The sequence below is a fragment of the Poromitra crassiceps genome, assembly GCF_964638095.1.
Source record: "Poromitra crassiceps genome assembly, chromosome: 1".
In the NCBI taxonomy this organism is placed as follows: Eukaryota; Metazoa; Chordata; class Actinopteri; order Beryciformes; family Melamphaidae; genus Poromitra; species Poromitra crassiceps.
Genome location: NC_139623.1, coordinates 99,604,703 through 99,621,273, shown reverse-complemented (window position 1 = coordinate 99,621,273; position 16,571 = coordinate 99,604,703). Strand labels below are relative to the sequence as shown.

At 44.0% G+C, this 16,571-nt stretch overlaps 1 protein-coding gene across 1 annotated transcript in view; it reads left to right on the top strand.

The window, feature by feature from the left end:
• The window catches only part of dhx16 (DEAH (Asp-Glu-Ala-His) box polypeptide 16), a 57,662-nt gene that overhangs the window by 9,454 nt on the left and 31,637 nt on the right, over positions 1 to 16,571 (top strand). The window contains exons 4-13 of the mRNA XM_083648495.1: positions 1,463 to 1,640; positions 1,738 to 1,794; positions 2,053 to 2,307; positions 3,385 to 3,618; positions 9,701 to 9,892; positions 10,389 to 10,499; positions 11,656 to 11,771; positions 13,771 to 13,981; positions 14,438 to 14,536; positions 15,551 to 15,703. Of these exons, the coding sequence (XP_083504621.1) occupies positions 1,463 to 1,640; positions 1,738 to 1,794; positions 2,053 to 2,307; positions 3,385 to 3,618; positions 9,701 to 9,892; positions 10,389 to 10,499; positions 11,656 to 11,771; positions 13,771 to 13,981; positions 14,438 to 14,536; positions 15,551 to 15,703 (1,606 nt within the window). The remainder of the gene's footprint in view (positions 1 to 1,462; positions 1,641 to 1,737; positions 1,795 to 2,052; positions 2,308 to 3,384; positions 3,619 to 9,700; positions 9,893 to 10,388; positions 10,500 to 11,655; positions 11,772 to 13,770; positions 13,982 to 14,437; positions 14,537 to 15,550; positions 15,704 to 16,571) is intronic.

Sequence of the window (16,571 nt, the reverse complement as noted above, 5' to 3'; positions counted from 1 at the left end):
TCGCGTCACGCCTCCCCTGAAGCTGCAATAAAAATCATTGAAGTGTGATGAACTGACTGGAAACTTTATCTCATTGGATAAAACAGATGTTGACAATGTTTTTTCTAGGGGTGGGAATCACCAGATGCCCACGATACGATACTAAAACGATACTTGAGTCACGATACGATAGTATTGCGATATCGCCGATATTGCGATATATTGAATATTGCGATATTTCGATATATTACGATTTCTTACTTTTTTAACTGCAAATGATGTCCCCAAAGGAAAACTTTGTCAACATCTGGTTTATATAAGAACAATTTTCCAATCTGTACATCTGACTTCACCATTTTATGGCAGCAACATTGTCAAGTAGACAAACCAACAACTTTCATAAAGTCATGTCATAGTTGCATGCACCTGACAAACTGAACTGTTTGTTACAGTCATGGTTACAGTCTACTTACAGTCCACCTTCTGGATGTGTGTGTGGACTACTGTACTTAGGTAGTTTTTGAACAATGCAACTTCACTTCACTTGCACAAAACATCTTGTGCAGCCCATTCAGTAACTGGGGAATTTGTAAATTACTGTTATGACAAAACTGTTACTGTTAAAACAAAATGAAAATATGCTACCGTTTGTTTACTGCTGGCCTTGGAACGAAAGTTTATAGCAGCCTGGTGGCCTGGCATGTCCTGCAAAAAAAAAAAATTGTTTGTTTTTTGCAATATCGATACAATATCGTCAGGCAAAATATCGCGATACTATGGTGTATCGATTTCCCCCCCACCCCTAGTTTTTTCCTTTGGGGACATTATTTGCAGTTGAAAAAAGGTAATAAATCACAATATATCGCAATATCGCAATACCCAATATATCGCAAATACTAGCATATAGCAAAACTATCGTATCGTGACTTAAGTATCGTGATAATATCGTATCGTGGGGCATCTGGTGATTCCCACCCCTAATTGTTTGTGTTGTTCCATGATTGATAGATTGACTGATTGACCAATTTTATGATATCCTTGTTTATGTTTACTGTGTATTTTACTGCCTTTTACTGTACCGGTACTTTGCTTTTAACAGGTGCTGCTTATAATTTAAAATTGTCAAGTAAAATTAATTAAAATGTTGCATACGTTATTTTGTCAGCTTTAAAACAAAAATTTGCTTGTTGTCATAAATTTAGACAGCACAATTATGTGTCACAAATTAATATCCCGAAATCACCATATCATCACAATATGATTCCACTGACTTAAACATGATAAATGATCATATTGATTGATACAGTTATGCTTGATTACTCGGCTGTCTTAAAACTGGGTCTGAGGCTGAGATTGAGATTGGCTCTGGAGAATAGCTGATTCCTATTTAGCAAACATAATAAATATTTATTAGCACTGTTCCAACAATCAGACGTTGAGAACCATGAGAAACAGTGGTATGATGCATCTTTCTTAACATCAGGAGTAATTCCAGCCAAGAGGACCAGAAGTCTGTCAACAAAGAGGAGGAGGAGGACGAGTGGGAGAAGGAAGAGAGAGAGCGACTACAGGATATTGAAGAGAGAGATGCGTTCGCCGAGCGAGTGAAACAGAAAGACAAAGACAAGACCCGCAACATAACGGAGAGGACGGACAAGAAGGTGGGGACGGCTCAATCACAACACGGCTCATGCATTTGTCAAAGATGACCCATTATGTGTTCCCTTAAATAAAATTCCTTTGTTTATTTGTCTCCAGGCTTATGAAGAAGCACAGAAGAGACTGAAGTTGGCTGAAGAAGATCAGAGGAAAATGGTGGGTGCTTGGACTCGCCATAATAATGGGAGCAGATTTCTATTTGAGCTAGAAATCCATTTTATTATGAATGAATACATCGTCTCACTATTCACACAAGTGGAGCATCAGACTTTGTTAGCGTATCCCTGTGTTCCTTTATACAAACAACTGAATCAAGCAGAACTGGATTATTTATGTGGACATACAACAATTACAAGAACATGTTAGAAATATATGATAGTTTGTAATCCTCGCTCTTCCTTAATCCTTCCCTAGCTGCCAGAGTTGAGGAAGCGTTCCCGCTGGGACTATCTGCAGAAGAGAGAGGAGGAGAAGCTGGAGGACCTGGAGGCAGAGATCGCTGATGACGAGTACCTCTTCTCCACAGACGAGCTGACCGAGAGGGAGAGAAAGGAGTTAGAATACAAACGCAACCTCCGAGACCTGGCCAAGGATTACAAGAAGGCTGGCGCCAAGGAGAAGGAGGAGAGGAAGAACAGATACTACATGCCGGAAGAAAAGAGGAGCAAGGTATGGACGATAATCCCTATCGACGATAATCCCTATCGGGCATTTCTAGCAAAAACACTATTCGAAATTCGCTGGCCAAATTCGAATTTAATTCGAAATTCGAAAATAAAAATAAAAATGCAATTTTTTTTTTTTTTTTTTTTTTGTGAGTGAAATGTTGCATTGTCTCCCCTGATTCTAAGTCTACGGCTTTATTAATTAATATAAAAAGCTTCTGTTGTGGATTTTTAGCTCAAACAAGCATTGCACCACTGAAGTAAAGAACATGTTACATGACATTGACATTTTCGAAAATAAAAAACAGTTTTGACAATCATGAGTGGTTCATTAAATATTTAGTAGGCTCAGGTCTGAGTGCCAAAGGGGTGCCAAAGTCACCCCCTCTCCCTCTTCATGGGATTTCATCCGCCATTCATTTTTCCATAAACCTTGCTTAAAATGCTTATAAAAATTGTTTTACTTGCTCAAACCAAGCGATTTGACTATACTTAGAATCAGGGGAGACAATGCAACATTTCACTCAAAAATTTTTTTTTTTATTTTTTATTTTTTTTATTTTTATTTCGAATTTCGAATTTCAATAATAAAAGTCGACCTTGATAATAACAACGATTATTCGAAAATTCGAAATTCGATGCCCATCCCTAATGGACGATGGGTGAAATTGTGATGCTGTGATTTGTTTCAGCCTTCATCTCTGTGCTGTTCTCTGCCTCTTTTTCGTTTTACACCTTCCCCCTTTCTCTTTTCTACCTTTCACTTTTTTTCCCTTGGGCCGGCAGTAGCTCACCAGGTAGAGCTGCCATCTGGGAATTGGAAGGTTTGAGGCTTGCTCCTCCGGGGCTGTGACACTGAACCCCTAACTGCTCCCGACGAGCAGTTGGCGCCTTGCATGGCTGCAGATGCCGTCGGTGTGTGAATGTGACCATGAATGAGTGAATGTAAACATTACTGTAAGCGCTTTGAGTGGTCGGACGACCGCTCAAAGCGCTTACAGTAATGTAAATCCAGTCCATTATTTCTCTTCCTCTCTTCCTGCTCTCCCCTCTCTCTCTCCCCCCTCCCTCCCCCCACCAGGAGATGCCCCAGAGGGACCTGGAGCTGGATGAAATGCCCATGGAGCTGGGAGGAGAGCAGGGCCGCTGGGAGGAGGAGAGGCTGAAGATAGCCTCTCTCAGCTTCGGGGCCAAGAAAGAGCGGGAGCGAGGGATGAAGGAGGAGAGGGACAAGTACCAGCTCATCCTGGAGGAGGAGGAGATGATCAACTTTGTCAGCAGTGCCGTCACCATGAAGGGAACCCTGTCGGAAAAGGTGGGTTTTATGTGTTACATTAGAATTTGTGGCCCAGGAACATGGATCGGAACAATGAATAACAACCCACCCAAATGCCGGCAGATGTTGACTTTTTTTTAGAGTTAGTTGACACTTTTGCAGCATGTGTTCAGATGGTTTATTCCAGTCTTTGACTACAAACGTAGTTCCAAGTCCTGCAGTGTTTGTTACAGTACTAATGTTGTGGACTAATAAGCAGCACTATGAATAAATGTAATTACAGTATTTAGTTTGTAATAAATTGTAACTGGGGCCGAGTACAGTTAAAGTAAGGCTTTGCCGATTTTCAACCTTCTTTGTATCATTATAAGTAAGTAAGTAATTCTTTATTTCTATAGCACCTTTCACAGCACGAGGCACGAAGTGCTTCACAGAGAAACAGAGTAGAAATTACAATAAAACAGTGAGGTAAAAAAAACACAAGAAACAACAAGAAACAAGATGCATACATGATCAAAAACACCGGGGAAAAACAATAATAACTGGCTATCCGAAAGCGTGCCGGTACAGAAAGGTCTTTAGCTGTTTCTTAAAAATATCCACGGAGGCAGAGGCTCTTAGGTCCAGGGGGAGAGCGTTCCAAAGCTTGGGGCTACCGTTTTAAAAGCACGGTCACCTTTTGTTTTGAGCCTGGTCCGGGGTACGACCAGGAGCCCCTGGTCAGAGGACCTTAGTGACCGGCTGGTAGCATAGGGCTGGAGGAGGTCGGTGATATAAGAGGGAGCTTCCCCATGCAAGGCCCTAAAAGTAGTCACCAAAACCTTAAAATGAAACCTGAAGGCCACAGAAAGCCAGTGCAGTGAGAACAGGATGGGAGTGATGTGGCAGGCTTTACGTGACCGGGTTAACAACAGCCTGGCAGCAGCGTTCTGTATCAGTTGTAGACGGTCCAGAGATGATTTATTGAGGCAGGTGAAAAGTGAGTTACAGTAGTCCAGTTGAGATGAAATAAAAGCATGAACAGCCAATTCCAGTTCTGAGTGGGAGACAATGGATCTGAGTTTGGCAATATTTCTGAGGTGGAAAAAGCAGGTGCGGGTCAGGGATTTTACATGACTGTCCATGGGAGCATGGTCTGATCGAAAATGACACAGAGGTTTCTTAGGCTGGAGTGAATGTTGGGGGTTAGAGATCCCATGTGTTTAACCACCTTTGAAACAATGGAGTCAGCAGCAACGATGAGGACCTCCGTCTTGTCTGCATTTAGTTGTAGAAAATTACTGGCCATCCAGTTCTTAATGGCAGACAGGCACTCATGAAGGATGTACATTTTTTAAATTGTATCTGGTTTAAACGACAGATACAGCTGGATATCGTCTGCATAACGGTGATAAGAGATGCCCTTAAAACTGTTGATGAGGAGGCCTAGAGGCAGCATATACAGAGCCAATAAAATCGGGGCTAAAACAGAACCCTGGGGCAGGCCAAATGGTAGGGGAGCTGGGTCAGATGTAAAAGGACTTTTACATCTCTGTAATATAAAGCAGATGGATAGTGCTTAGCTTGCATATATGTTTTCTGCATCAAGTAATCCACGTTTGACTGCCCAGTGCCTGCAGAAACTCCGCCCCCGCCAGCTGGTATGGGTCATTAACGCTTGCAAAGGCTCTCGATGTGATTCTCTGTGGATGTGCGCATACAGAAAAAATAAAAAGAAACAATAACAGCCGCCCTTGAAGCCGCCCTCGAGCAACATCTGTTCACTTCCTGTACAGAATGATTTGCATCATTCTGGACACAGAAGTGCTGGAATAAACTGCGGAGCTTTCGGTGCAGGAAAACATGAAGACACAGTAAAGGCTGCCCATCTGCATAATGACATTGTAAATGTAATGATACAAAGTTCGTTGAAAATCGGCAAAGCCTCCCTTTAAATGACAGTGACTGGTGTGTCCAACAGGTTTGGGCTCACTTTCAAGTTAGGCAATTCAGAATATTAACGTTACACTAACCTGAAATTATGACTGACACAGGGAATATCAAACCATATATAAATCATATATAAATATATAAATATAAATATAAATATATATAAATATAAATATATATATATATATATACCGTAAATTTCGGACTATAAGCCGTGGCTTTTTCCCCGTTTTTTGGCCCCTGCGGCTTATATAACGGTGCGGCTTATCTATGGATTTTTTCAGCAAACGGCCACTCGGTGACCTCCAAAATCGATGGATTTTACAGGTTACACAGCTTCATCTGCACATTTTATGTGCATTGCTTTGCTGCTTGTTTTTTCGATTATTTTTTTGTAAAGCACCTTGAATTGCCTTTGTGTATGAAAGGTGCTATATAAATAAAATTTGACTTGACTTGACTTGACATCATTTGGCGGAAATCAACCGGCATCACGGTGAACATGGCGCTCAGCTAGACAGCTGCTACACCAGACCAAACAATATGTTTTAGCGATCTGATCTAAAATGAATAAGGTGACCAGAACCAACTGAATAACTTTAAAGAGTGGGGCGAATGTCTGCTGGAAGAAGCACAAGACTGAAAACCAGTAAGCAGAAAGAAAAGAGACGAAGCAATCACCGCCATGAATGAGGAAATGACTCACCTGCTGGAGGCTGGAGATACACGGCTTGGGCTTAACTTTTACTCCGTGAAACACTATCGATTAAGTCCGACATCGCTCAGAGGTTTTGAGCAGCTTGAAAACAAGTTTGAAAACGTGCAGAAGTCCATCCACTCACTCACTAAAGAAAATAAGGCAACCGTGAACAGAGTTTCTAATGCGGAAAAGCGCATCAGCGCACTGGAGGACAAAAACAACACAGTGAGTCCGAAAATGGATAAAATGCAAAAACAAATCGAAACCCTGCACACGCAGGTTGATGACTTAATCAGCAGGAGTAAAAGAAATAACATTCGCCTGATCAATGTAAAAGAGGAGCTGAGATTGGTGACATGGACGCTTTCCTTGGCAAAATCCTGTGTTACATCCTGGACCTGAAGGAAGGCGAGAAACCACAGTGGACAGGGCACACCGGGCGCCTCGGCCACGTCCAGACCCCGGCCTGACACCGAGGGCCATCTTCATCCGCCTACTCCGCTGGCCCGACCGTCAACTCATCCTCCAGGCTGCGGGGAAGAAGCCTCTTCCCCGCAGAAGGGTACGCGCTTTTTCGTCCGGCAGGACCTCTCCGCGTTGGTGCAACAGAAACGCGCAACATACAACAGCATCATCGAAAAGGTTAAAGTCAATGGATATCGCTTTGGCGTACTGTACCCAGCGAGACTCGTCATAACCATTGATGGACAGCGGCGGAACAAGAGCTCAAAGTGAAACTGCCGAATATCTTTTGAGTTGGACTGGTCAATAGTACTGTGAGTAACTAAAAAAAACAAACATTAAAACACCTGCGGCTTATAGTCCGGTGCGGCTTATATATGTAACAAACAGGCAATTTTGCTGCTGCGGCTTATACTCCGGTGCGGCTTATAACCCGGAAATTACGGTATATATATACTGTAAATTCCGGACTATAAGGCGCACCGGTGTATAAGCCGCACCTGCAAAGTTGACTGTTTTTTATATATATATTCATATATAAATCATATAAACCTGGAAAATCATGGAAATTTGTTTAATAAATATTTTCATGATGTTCATTTACTCCGAGTTCAGAGCATAAAAATAGTATAGTGTAAATTGGCACGGCACGTAATGTTAACCGTTGCTGTGTTTCTGTTGTGTGTGAGAAGTGAATTCAGTGAGTTACAGGCACGCCCACTAGCCTACCACTGCCTGTGGCTGCAGCTGAGGTAACGTTAGCGCTTAGCAGTTAGCAAAGTCCTACTATGCCGCGGACACATGCCAGGGAAGTGCAGCTTCAACAATATGTGGCGTTTCAAACATAAATACCAATTATGGCTCGTGAAAGAGAGACAACGCGCTAAATGCAATCTGTGCTGTAAAATGCTGTGTGAAGCGGAAAAGCGCAAGAGCGCAGCTGCTGTTGCAAGCAGCCCAATTCATCAGTGAGCTTATTGACATCCAGCGACGCTAACATTAGCATCCCTTACCACAGCAAAGAAATAGACAAGTTTGGACGTTTCAACAAAAGACGAGGTAAAGGGATTTTGACACTACGGTAGCGTTAAATAAATCCACAGTGAACCAGAACGTCGGCTCCATAATAAATGCCAGTCAGTCAACACAGCAATCAGCAAGGTGCATGTGTGTGCACCCGTGTCTAAAACGAAGTAATTTATCGTCACCATACCATTTAAAGAAGCAGATTGATAATCAACTTTAATAAAGTTTTTTCTGCAAATTGTGTCTCAGCGTTTCTGCATGGCACTCAAGGTTAGGGCTGGCCAATATTGTGAATAGATGAGACCTAGATCTCGTCGTTATGGTAATATCGTGATATTGCATAGTCGTCTTTTCCTGGTTTTAAAGACTGCAGTAAAGTGAAGTCATTTTCTGAGTTTACCAGACTGTTCTAGCTGTTCTATTATTTGCCTTTACCCACTTAACGTTATTCATTATATCATTATTCACTGATGATTATTTATCAAAAATCACATTGTGTAAATATATTTTTTAAGAGTCCATATCGCCCAGCCCAATTTACAATTGAAAATCTAGCCCACTTTGTAGAAAATACCGAGATATATCATCGTTCGCCATTCAGCCTAAAAATACCGAGATATGATTTTTGGTCCATATCGCTCAAGATCTTTGTTGTCAGTGTTGGGGGTAGTAACGTGTTGTAGTACTAAATGACCATGTTAGTTTTTCAATTATTGTCATCTGTTACTAGTTACATTACATAGAATATTTTGACTCACTGACTTTTGTATGTATACACCGAGACTTTACAAAATGTTTGGTCATGGAAATTTCGTTTAAAGTCATGGAAAAGTCATGGAAATCCATTGGTCAAAATGTGTATGAACCTGCTCACAGAATAATAATGATACAGCCTTAATTCTTGATTTCTTTAGAGATTGGACAAGTACATTTTTATGGCAAATGATTTAACATTTTTGAGTTTCGGAGAACATTCTCTTTATGGATTGTTGAATTTGCTTTGGACAATGAACAGAAATATTCAGCTGCCAGTGTATCCATCAGCAGCCATATTTTGTCAAGGAGTCAGTCCTAGAGCAAGGCAGTAAAGTCGAACTGAACCTGTCCGTCACGTGCATAATGAGTCCATTGCAGACTGAAAACATAGTTTGTCTAAGATGACAGGTTGAGAGGCGGGTCATAGTATCATGTCGATGATTTTATTTGACAATTCTGGGGACTGGATTGGGTTTTGGCCAATCCTGGAGTGTTCCGCCTCCAAATCGAGTGGGATTCAGTCGTGTTGTGGCGCTCCCCTCGGGAAGAGCCTTTTGACGGGAGGAGTGGAGCTCAGCGAGCCACAGGCAGCCAGCTGCCTTCGTGTTGCCGAGCGGAGAGTGCAGCACGTCGGCCTGGAATCTCCGAGGTGCAACCCCTGACAACCAAGCTCTCGGATGCGCGCGCCATTATCGTTGCTGTAACGATACGATATCCCTGGAATGCGCGTTTTAACGAGCCAGTTACATTTCTTTGCATTCTTAGAGATTATAGTTTTTGTTTTTTGTTCATGTTTCTAACAATTGGCCAAGTTAGTAGTTAGTTTATGGGATAGGAGTTCTGCCAGATGAGAGGCACTAGGTGCCATTTTCGACTTCATTTGGAAGAGAAAATTATCCAGAAATGAAGATTTGATTGACAGCTGCATGTCGTGATGATTGGTTGAAATGGGGTAGAAATTTGATAGTACTAGGTGACGTCAGCAAACTACATTACTGTTATCAATGAAATCTTGAAAAACAAACTTTTGATGTGAAAAACTAAAGAAATTAGATTGTTGTGATTTGTTTTGCATACATTATTACCGGTAAATAGGTGCACTGCATACCCAGGTATTTGAACTAAAAGAAAAGAAAAGTCATTCTTGGGTTCAGCTCGACTTTAAACCCCTACCTCATTCACAGCATCTGCTACATGCTTAAAACAATGTAATGTAAATGAATAGAGTCACATCCTCCACCCGTTCAGGAGCAGGAGAGCCCAGCTCCATCACAGGCCGAGCTGAAGAAACAGTCCATCCAGGAGGTGCGATGCAGCCTGCCAGTCTTCCCCTACAAAGATGCCCTGCTGAAGGCCATCCGCGAACACCAGATCCTGGTCGTCGAGGGCGAGACAGGCTCTGGCAAGACCACCCAGATTCCACAGTACCTCATTGACGATGTAAGTGGAAAAGCTAATAAAGGAGGGAAGTCAAAAGTCAAAGTTTGAATCCCACTTGCCACACTCATACTAAAAATAGATTAACTCATAGAAATGTAAGGTACTTTGGATAAAACACTAGATTAGTTTTAGATTTCTTATGATGGTCGCATGTCCACGTGTGTCCATTCTTTATTTATTTTAGAATCGCTTATCAAGCTCTGGAAATGGACTTCATCCAAACCAATCATCTGTTTTCCTCAATTTGTTTTTTGATTTTCCAGTGATGTTGATATCTTTTAGGCCAGACCTGACACAGCACATCAAACTGCTTTATTCTAAAGTATAAATTATACTTAAAATGTTGGGTGTTAATAGAAATGTCAGCTTGTTTTACTTTATGTATTGTCTTTGTAATGTCTGTGACGTCATGTTATTGAAATATATGAAAATAAAATAAAAATTTTGGTCATAAAAAAAGAAATGTCAACTTGTTTGTTGTCCCTCTCTCTCTCAGCGCTACACTGAGGGAGGGATGAAGATCGGGTGCACCCAGCCTCGCAGAGTGGCAGCCATGTCTGTGTCGGCCAGAGTGGCAGAGGAAGTGGGTGTCAAGCTCGGTAATGAGGTGAGCATCACACACTTTTTTCAATTTGGTAATAAAAAATTTCTTGCCAGCTTTTTGCTTCTTCATTATGCCTCCGCCGGCGATAGCCAGGCCGGAGGCATAATGGATTCGGGTTGTCCGTCCGTACGTCCATCCGTCCGTCCAATGTTCGGTAACGCGATATCTGAGGAACTAGGGGTGGGGGAAAAAATCGATTCACTCAAGTATCGCGATTTTTAATGTCCCGATTTTTTTAATCAACCTTTTATTCCAGAATCGATAATCGCGTCATTTTTTTCTGTTTATGTATGAAATGTTACCACTTTCATCCAGCACATTATAGAGCGCTTCCCTCTGCTCCGTGGCTCATACATCCAATCATGTACCTTGTTAGTACAAGTGACACGGAAACAGCCAATCATTTAACAGACAAACTCCGAGTGCACCCGCCCCATGACCCGCCCCCACTCACACACAGCTAATCATATCCCTTGACAATGGTGGCATTGCTAGTGACTGTTTGATCCAGAGCAGAGCTGGATTAAGCAGCACTGTCGAGTTGCATCAAAATAGACAGTTTGTGTTGTACTCTGAAAGGGTTTCCCCCCCTTGAATCAAATTGTACATTATCAGCTTTATTTTAGCATGCAAAAGTACCGCGAGACCCATTCCTGGCTAATGAGTCTCGCATTTGGTCCTCCGCTGATGCCACTCATTTGATCTCACCCGGCGTTACAAAGAATTCGATGTGGGTGAGTTTCAATTCGTGTTAACGTAACGTGTTAACATGTGTTCTATTAATAAGCGCCTGGGAAATTAACGTTAATGTTAAGACACCAATTTCACAAATACGGACGTCTGCAACATAATGTTTCCTCTCCACAAAACGTTCCATTCAGTGAACGCCGATTTCTATGGCCCTTGTGTTGTTTTGGTGTGTCTTCTCCTGTGGCGTTCATGGCGTTCAAACAGCGTTTACTGTAGGTGCTTTACCACCACCTTTTGGATTCGACGTATTCATCGTGTCACTTCACGCACCGAACCGTGACGCCCATACCGTGAATTCATGGGACGAATACATGTACTGCGACACCCCTAACTGTATGTGGTTTTGTCTCTTTGAAAAATAATGTACTTAAAATGTGTTTTCGAATTAATTTTGTTTTGCTTCACCCAGGTGGGCTACTGTATCCGTTTTGAGGACTGCACCTCGGAGCGGACAGTGCTTAAGTACATGACAGACGGCATGCTGCTCCGAGAGTTTCTCACCGAGCCGGACCTGGCCAGCTACAGGTAACCACACTCACCAAGCCGGACCTGGCCAGCTACAGGTAACCACACTCACCAAGCCGGACCTGGCCAGCTACAGGTAACCACACTCACAGAGCCGGACCTGGCCAGCTACAGGTAACCACACTCACAGAGCCAGACGTGGCCAGCTACGGGTAACCACACTCACAGAGCCAGACCTGGCCAGCTACAGGTAACCACACTCACAGAGCCAGACGTGGCCAGCTACAGGTAACTACACTCACAGAGCTGGACCTGGCCAGCTACAGGTAACTACACTCACAGAGCCGGACCTGGCCAGCTACAGGTAACTACACTCACCGAGTCGGACCTGGCCAGCTACAGGTAACTACACTCACCGAGTCGGACCTGGCCAGCTACAGGTAACTACACTCACCAAGCCAGACCTGGCCAGCTACAGGTAACTACACTCACCGAGTCGGACCTGGCCAGCTACAGGTAACTACACTCACCGAGTCGGACCTGGCCAGCTACAGGTAACTACACTCACCAAGCCAGACCTGGCCAGCTACAGGTAACTACACTCACCGAGTCGGACCTGGCCAGCTACAGGTAACCACACTCACCGAGTCGGACCTGGCCAGCTACAGGTAACTACACTCACCGAGTCGGACCTGGCCAGCTACAGGTAACCACACTCACCGAGTCGGACCTGGCCAGCTACAGGTAACCACACTCACAGAGCCAGACCTGGCCAGCTACAGGTAACCACACTCACAGAGCCAGACCTGGCCAGCTACAGGTAACCACACTCACAGAGCCGGACCTGGCCAGCTACAGGTAACTACACTCACAGAGCCGGACCTGGCCAGCTACAGGTAACCACACTAACCAAGCCGGACCTGGCCAGCTACAGGTAACCACACTCACAGAGCCGGACCTGGCCAGCTACAGGTAACCACACTAACCAAGCCGGACCTGGCCAGCTACAGGTAACTACACTCACAGAGCCGGACCTGGCCAGCTACAGGTAACCACACTAACCAAGCCGGACCTGGCCAGCTACAGGTAACTACACTCACAGAGCCGGACCTGGCCAGCTACAGGTAACCACACTAACCAAGCCGGACCTGGCCAGCTACAGGTAACTACACTCACAGAGCCGGACCTGGCCAGCTACAGGTAACCACACATGGAACGACTAGCGGTGCTTAGTTGATGCCTTTTCATCATGCACTTTGCAGGAAAATAATAATCACACATTCAATACATTACACAGCTAGATGATTTCCCCCCCAGTGTTTCAGTTTTAATTTCAGTTTTCACAACATCAAATTAATTCATTTCTCCTAGATTTTTCATACTTTGTGTGCTGATAATCACATCCCTCATTGCACCATACTAGAGTTAATTATGCCTCCGCCGGCGATAGCCAGGCCGGAGGCATTATGGTTTCGGGTTGTCCGTACGTACATCCGATGTTCGTTAACGCAATATCTGAGGAACACCTTGATGGAATTTCATCAAATTTGACTCAAATTCCTTGACAGAATTGTGGCACATTTGGCCCAAAAGTCCACTTGGACTCAAGGATGAACTGATAACATTTTGCTGGTCAAAGGTCAAGGTCACTGTGCCATTTTCAAGCTCGGTAACGCCATATCTCAGTAACGCATTGACGGAATTTCTTCACATTTGGCTCAAATGTCAAAGACTGGACAGACATGGATGTCGACTACTCACTTGCTGACGGAGGCATATATCCGCGGTGCGGTCGTTATAGTTTTTTATCGTGTCTTTGAATAATGTTTTACTGTAATAATAATACTAATTATACATGACATTTAAAGGTTAACATTGTCAGCATATTGTGTTTACTACATCTCCTTATTCCCATTCACCTCCCGCTTTTCCCTCCGCAACTTGATAATCCTAGACGAGGATTTGGGGCCTGAGTTGGCGTATGAAAAGAAGATTCACCTCTCGGATCAGGAGTCTTACATTAACATAAAATGTTCCCCCATCTTCCTTTTCTCTCCAGTGTGATCATCATAGACGAGGCCCATGAGCGGACGCTCCACACGGACATCCTGTTTGGTCTGATCAAGGACATTGCCCGCTTCAGACCGGACCTGAAGGTGCTGGTGGCCAGCGCGACTCTGGACACCGAGCGCTTCTCCTGCTTCTTCGACGACGCGCCCGTCTTCAGGATCCCTGGCCGGAGATTCCCCGTCGACATTTACTACACCAAAGTAGGACTTTGCATGCTATGCAGATGCTTGACATGGTGGAATTGTTGCAAATAGCTCCAAAAATATGTTTGACCAAACAAGAGAGCATAGAGAGTGCTTCTATTGAGTTTTGGCATGTGGAAGCATTTCATGAGAATGGTTTGGGGTTGCTGCCTAATGAAAAAGGAAGGTGCACCAAGGCACTCTTAAAGCAAACTATTAACAAAGCCTTATTTCATGGTTACTTCAACAGAACACATAAAAAACAACTTTTAATATTTTTCAGACAGGCTCATCACAGACACAGAGTCACACAACACACTGCTTTTTACATTTTTGCTTGAAGAATGCTTTGGAACACCTTTCATAAGTTTGTGTGTGTGGGGGGGGGGTCACCTGTCTCACCTTTCCCCTCCTCCCAGAAATAAAACAGAATATTTTCTGTTGATGGAAGCGTCTGTCTCCTGTGTTGTATAGGCTCCGGAGGCGGACTACCTGGAGGCATGTGTGGTATCAGTGCTGCAGATCCACGTCACCCAGTCTCCTGGAGACATCCTGGTCTTCCTCACTGGACAGGTACCGTTTCTGTCAGGGATTCTCCAGGATTTGTATTCTATCAAGGGTTTGGACAGCTTGCTCATTTGTAATGGGAGATTACAGTTCCATTGATGAAAGGTTATACTATTCAGGTATAATTATAATTCACACAGTGCTTTTTTTTTGTATCACAGACAACATGTTTCTTAAACAATGTGCTTATGACCACAAAGGAGACCTAAGTGCTGATACCATTACATCATACTGTAACAGAATGGTACAAAATCCACTAATTCCCTTTTGTGGAATAATTGTAGCCTGGCTCCAGACCTTCGAAGCCACGCCCACTCCACAGTTGTGTATTGGCTCTTCTTGATCTGGAATCGGCATGAGCAAATGCCTTTTCTTCTTTTGAAAATCCAATCATGGGCGCTGATTGGCTAATGCTGTTGTCAGTCATGCACAACAGAAACGGCTGTGGCCAAAGCTAACGTGTCCTATAATATGGATTCTAGTCATAGGTTGATGTTGCTGCATGGACCGGTTTATGTGACGGACATGTAACTTCCTGGTCAGACGTAAAGTAAAGAGTAAAAGCACGTTACTGATATTCTGCTCTCCGTCTCGCCATTATGTAATCTTAGAGGCATAAAGATTACACAACATAAGGTAGCTAGCTAATGCTAGCCAGCCTCTCCATGTTAAGCAGCCAACTTTGGCCGACTTTGTACTTTAAATTTTAACGAACGTCTTATTAGTTACTGCAGTGTATGATAAGACTTATGTTAAAATGACAAGTACAAAGTCGGCCGACTTTAGCTGCTTAACGTGGAGAAGCTGGCTAACATTAGCTAGCTGCGTTAGCTTGTGCTTGTGACTAGCAATACTGCTGCGGCTTCCCTGCTGATTGGTTAGGGAAGACCGAAGCCCGCCCCCTCATAAAAATGCTCTGAAGTGAGCGCAATCTCAGACGAAGAGGCAATGAGTTTATGAATTGACGATGCAGATTGAGCTTTTAAATCTAATCTAATCTCTTCCCCTGTGTTTTTGCAGGAGGAGATTGAGGCCTGTTGCGAGCTGCTCCAGGAGAGATGCAGGCGGCTGGGATCTAAGATCTCAGAGCTGCTGGTGCTGCCCATCTATGCCAATCTACCATCTGACATGCAGGCTAAGATCTTCAACCCTACTCCGCCTGGAGCCCGAAAGGTGAGGCACTGTCATATCACTTGGTGGTCTTGGAATACAACAGTAGTACAGCGATTCCCAACCTGTGGGCTGCGTCCCTCTGGTGGTCCACGGAGGTATTGCAAGAGTGCCACCAAATCATTACACGTTTTTTGTTGTTTTTTGTTTTGTTTTTTTGAACATGAAACAATTATTTTTTTTAAACTTCCTGATGGACAGCTCCTTGAAAACTGTAACAGTGAAAATGCCAGATGTTTCAGATGCTGTGTTAGTGACTGTGGAAAATAAAAAAGTGCTCTGAGAACGCATTATTTGGCCTCCGTATTTTTTATGTGGTCAGTGGTGGTCCGCGAAAAGTTTTACTTAGTTTCGAACTCAGATTCTCACATTATGCTGAAGCCCGCCTAGCGGCATTGAACTGAATGCCTTTCTTTTTACCTCTGAAAAAGACCTTTAAAACCACCCAGGTGCCCCCATGGCATCCTGGCACACCTCAGCCGGTGATTGGCGCAGCCCCCGTGTCTCTGACATGACCTGCGCAAACCGGCTGAGGATCGTCACTTTGCGCGCATTCAGCCTCGCTGATCAGTCACACTTCTTCTCTGAGAGACCTAACATTAGCTTGCCGTAACGTTCCAAACGTTAGCTCCGTTAGCCAAAGTTTGTCTTACTACCCACTGTCGCAGGACCAGCGGACGGGAAACGTTGGCCGTCGAGTCATCTCCAGCCAGTAGACTACCTTCCCCGCTGGGGAAGAGATGCGTTCTGGAGGCAGCAGGGGCCCTGCACCAGGGGCGCACAGTCTCGGTGCATCAATGCTCAGTAATGCTGGGGCTCATGGTCGCAGCAGCCGCTGTGATCCCCCTCGGGCTGCTACACTTGCGCCCGT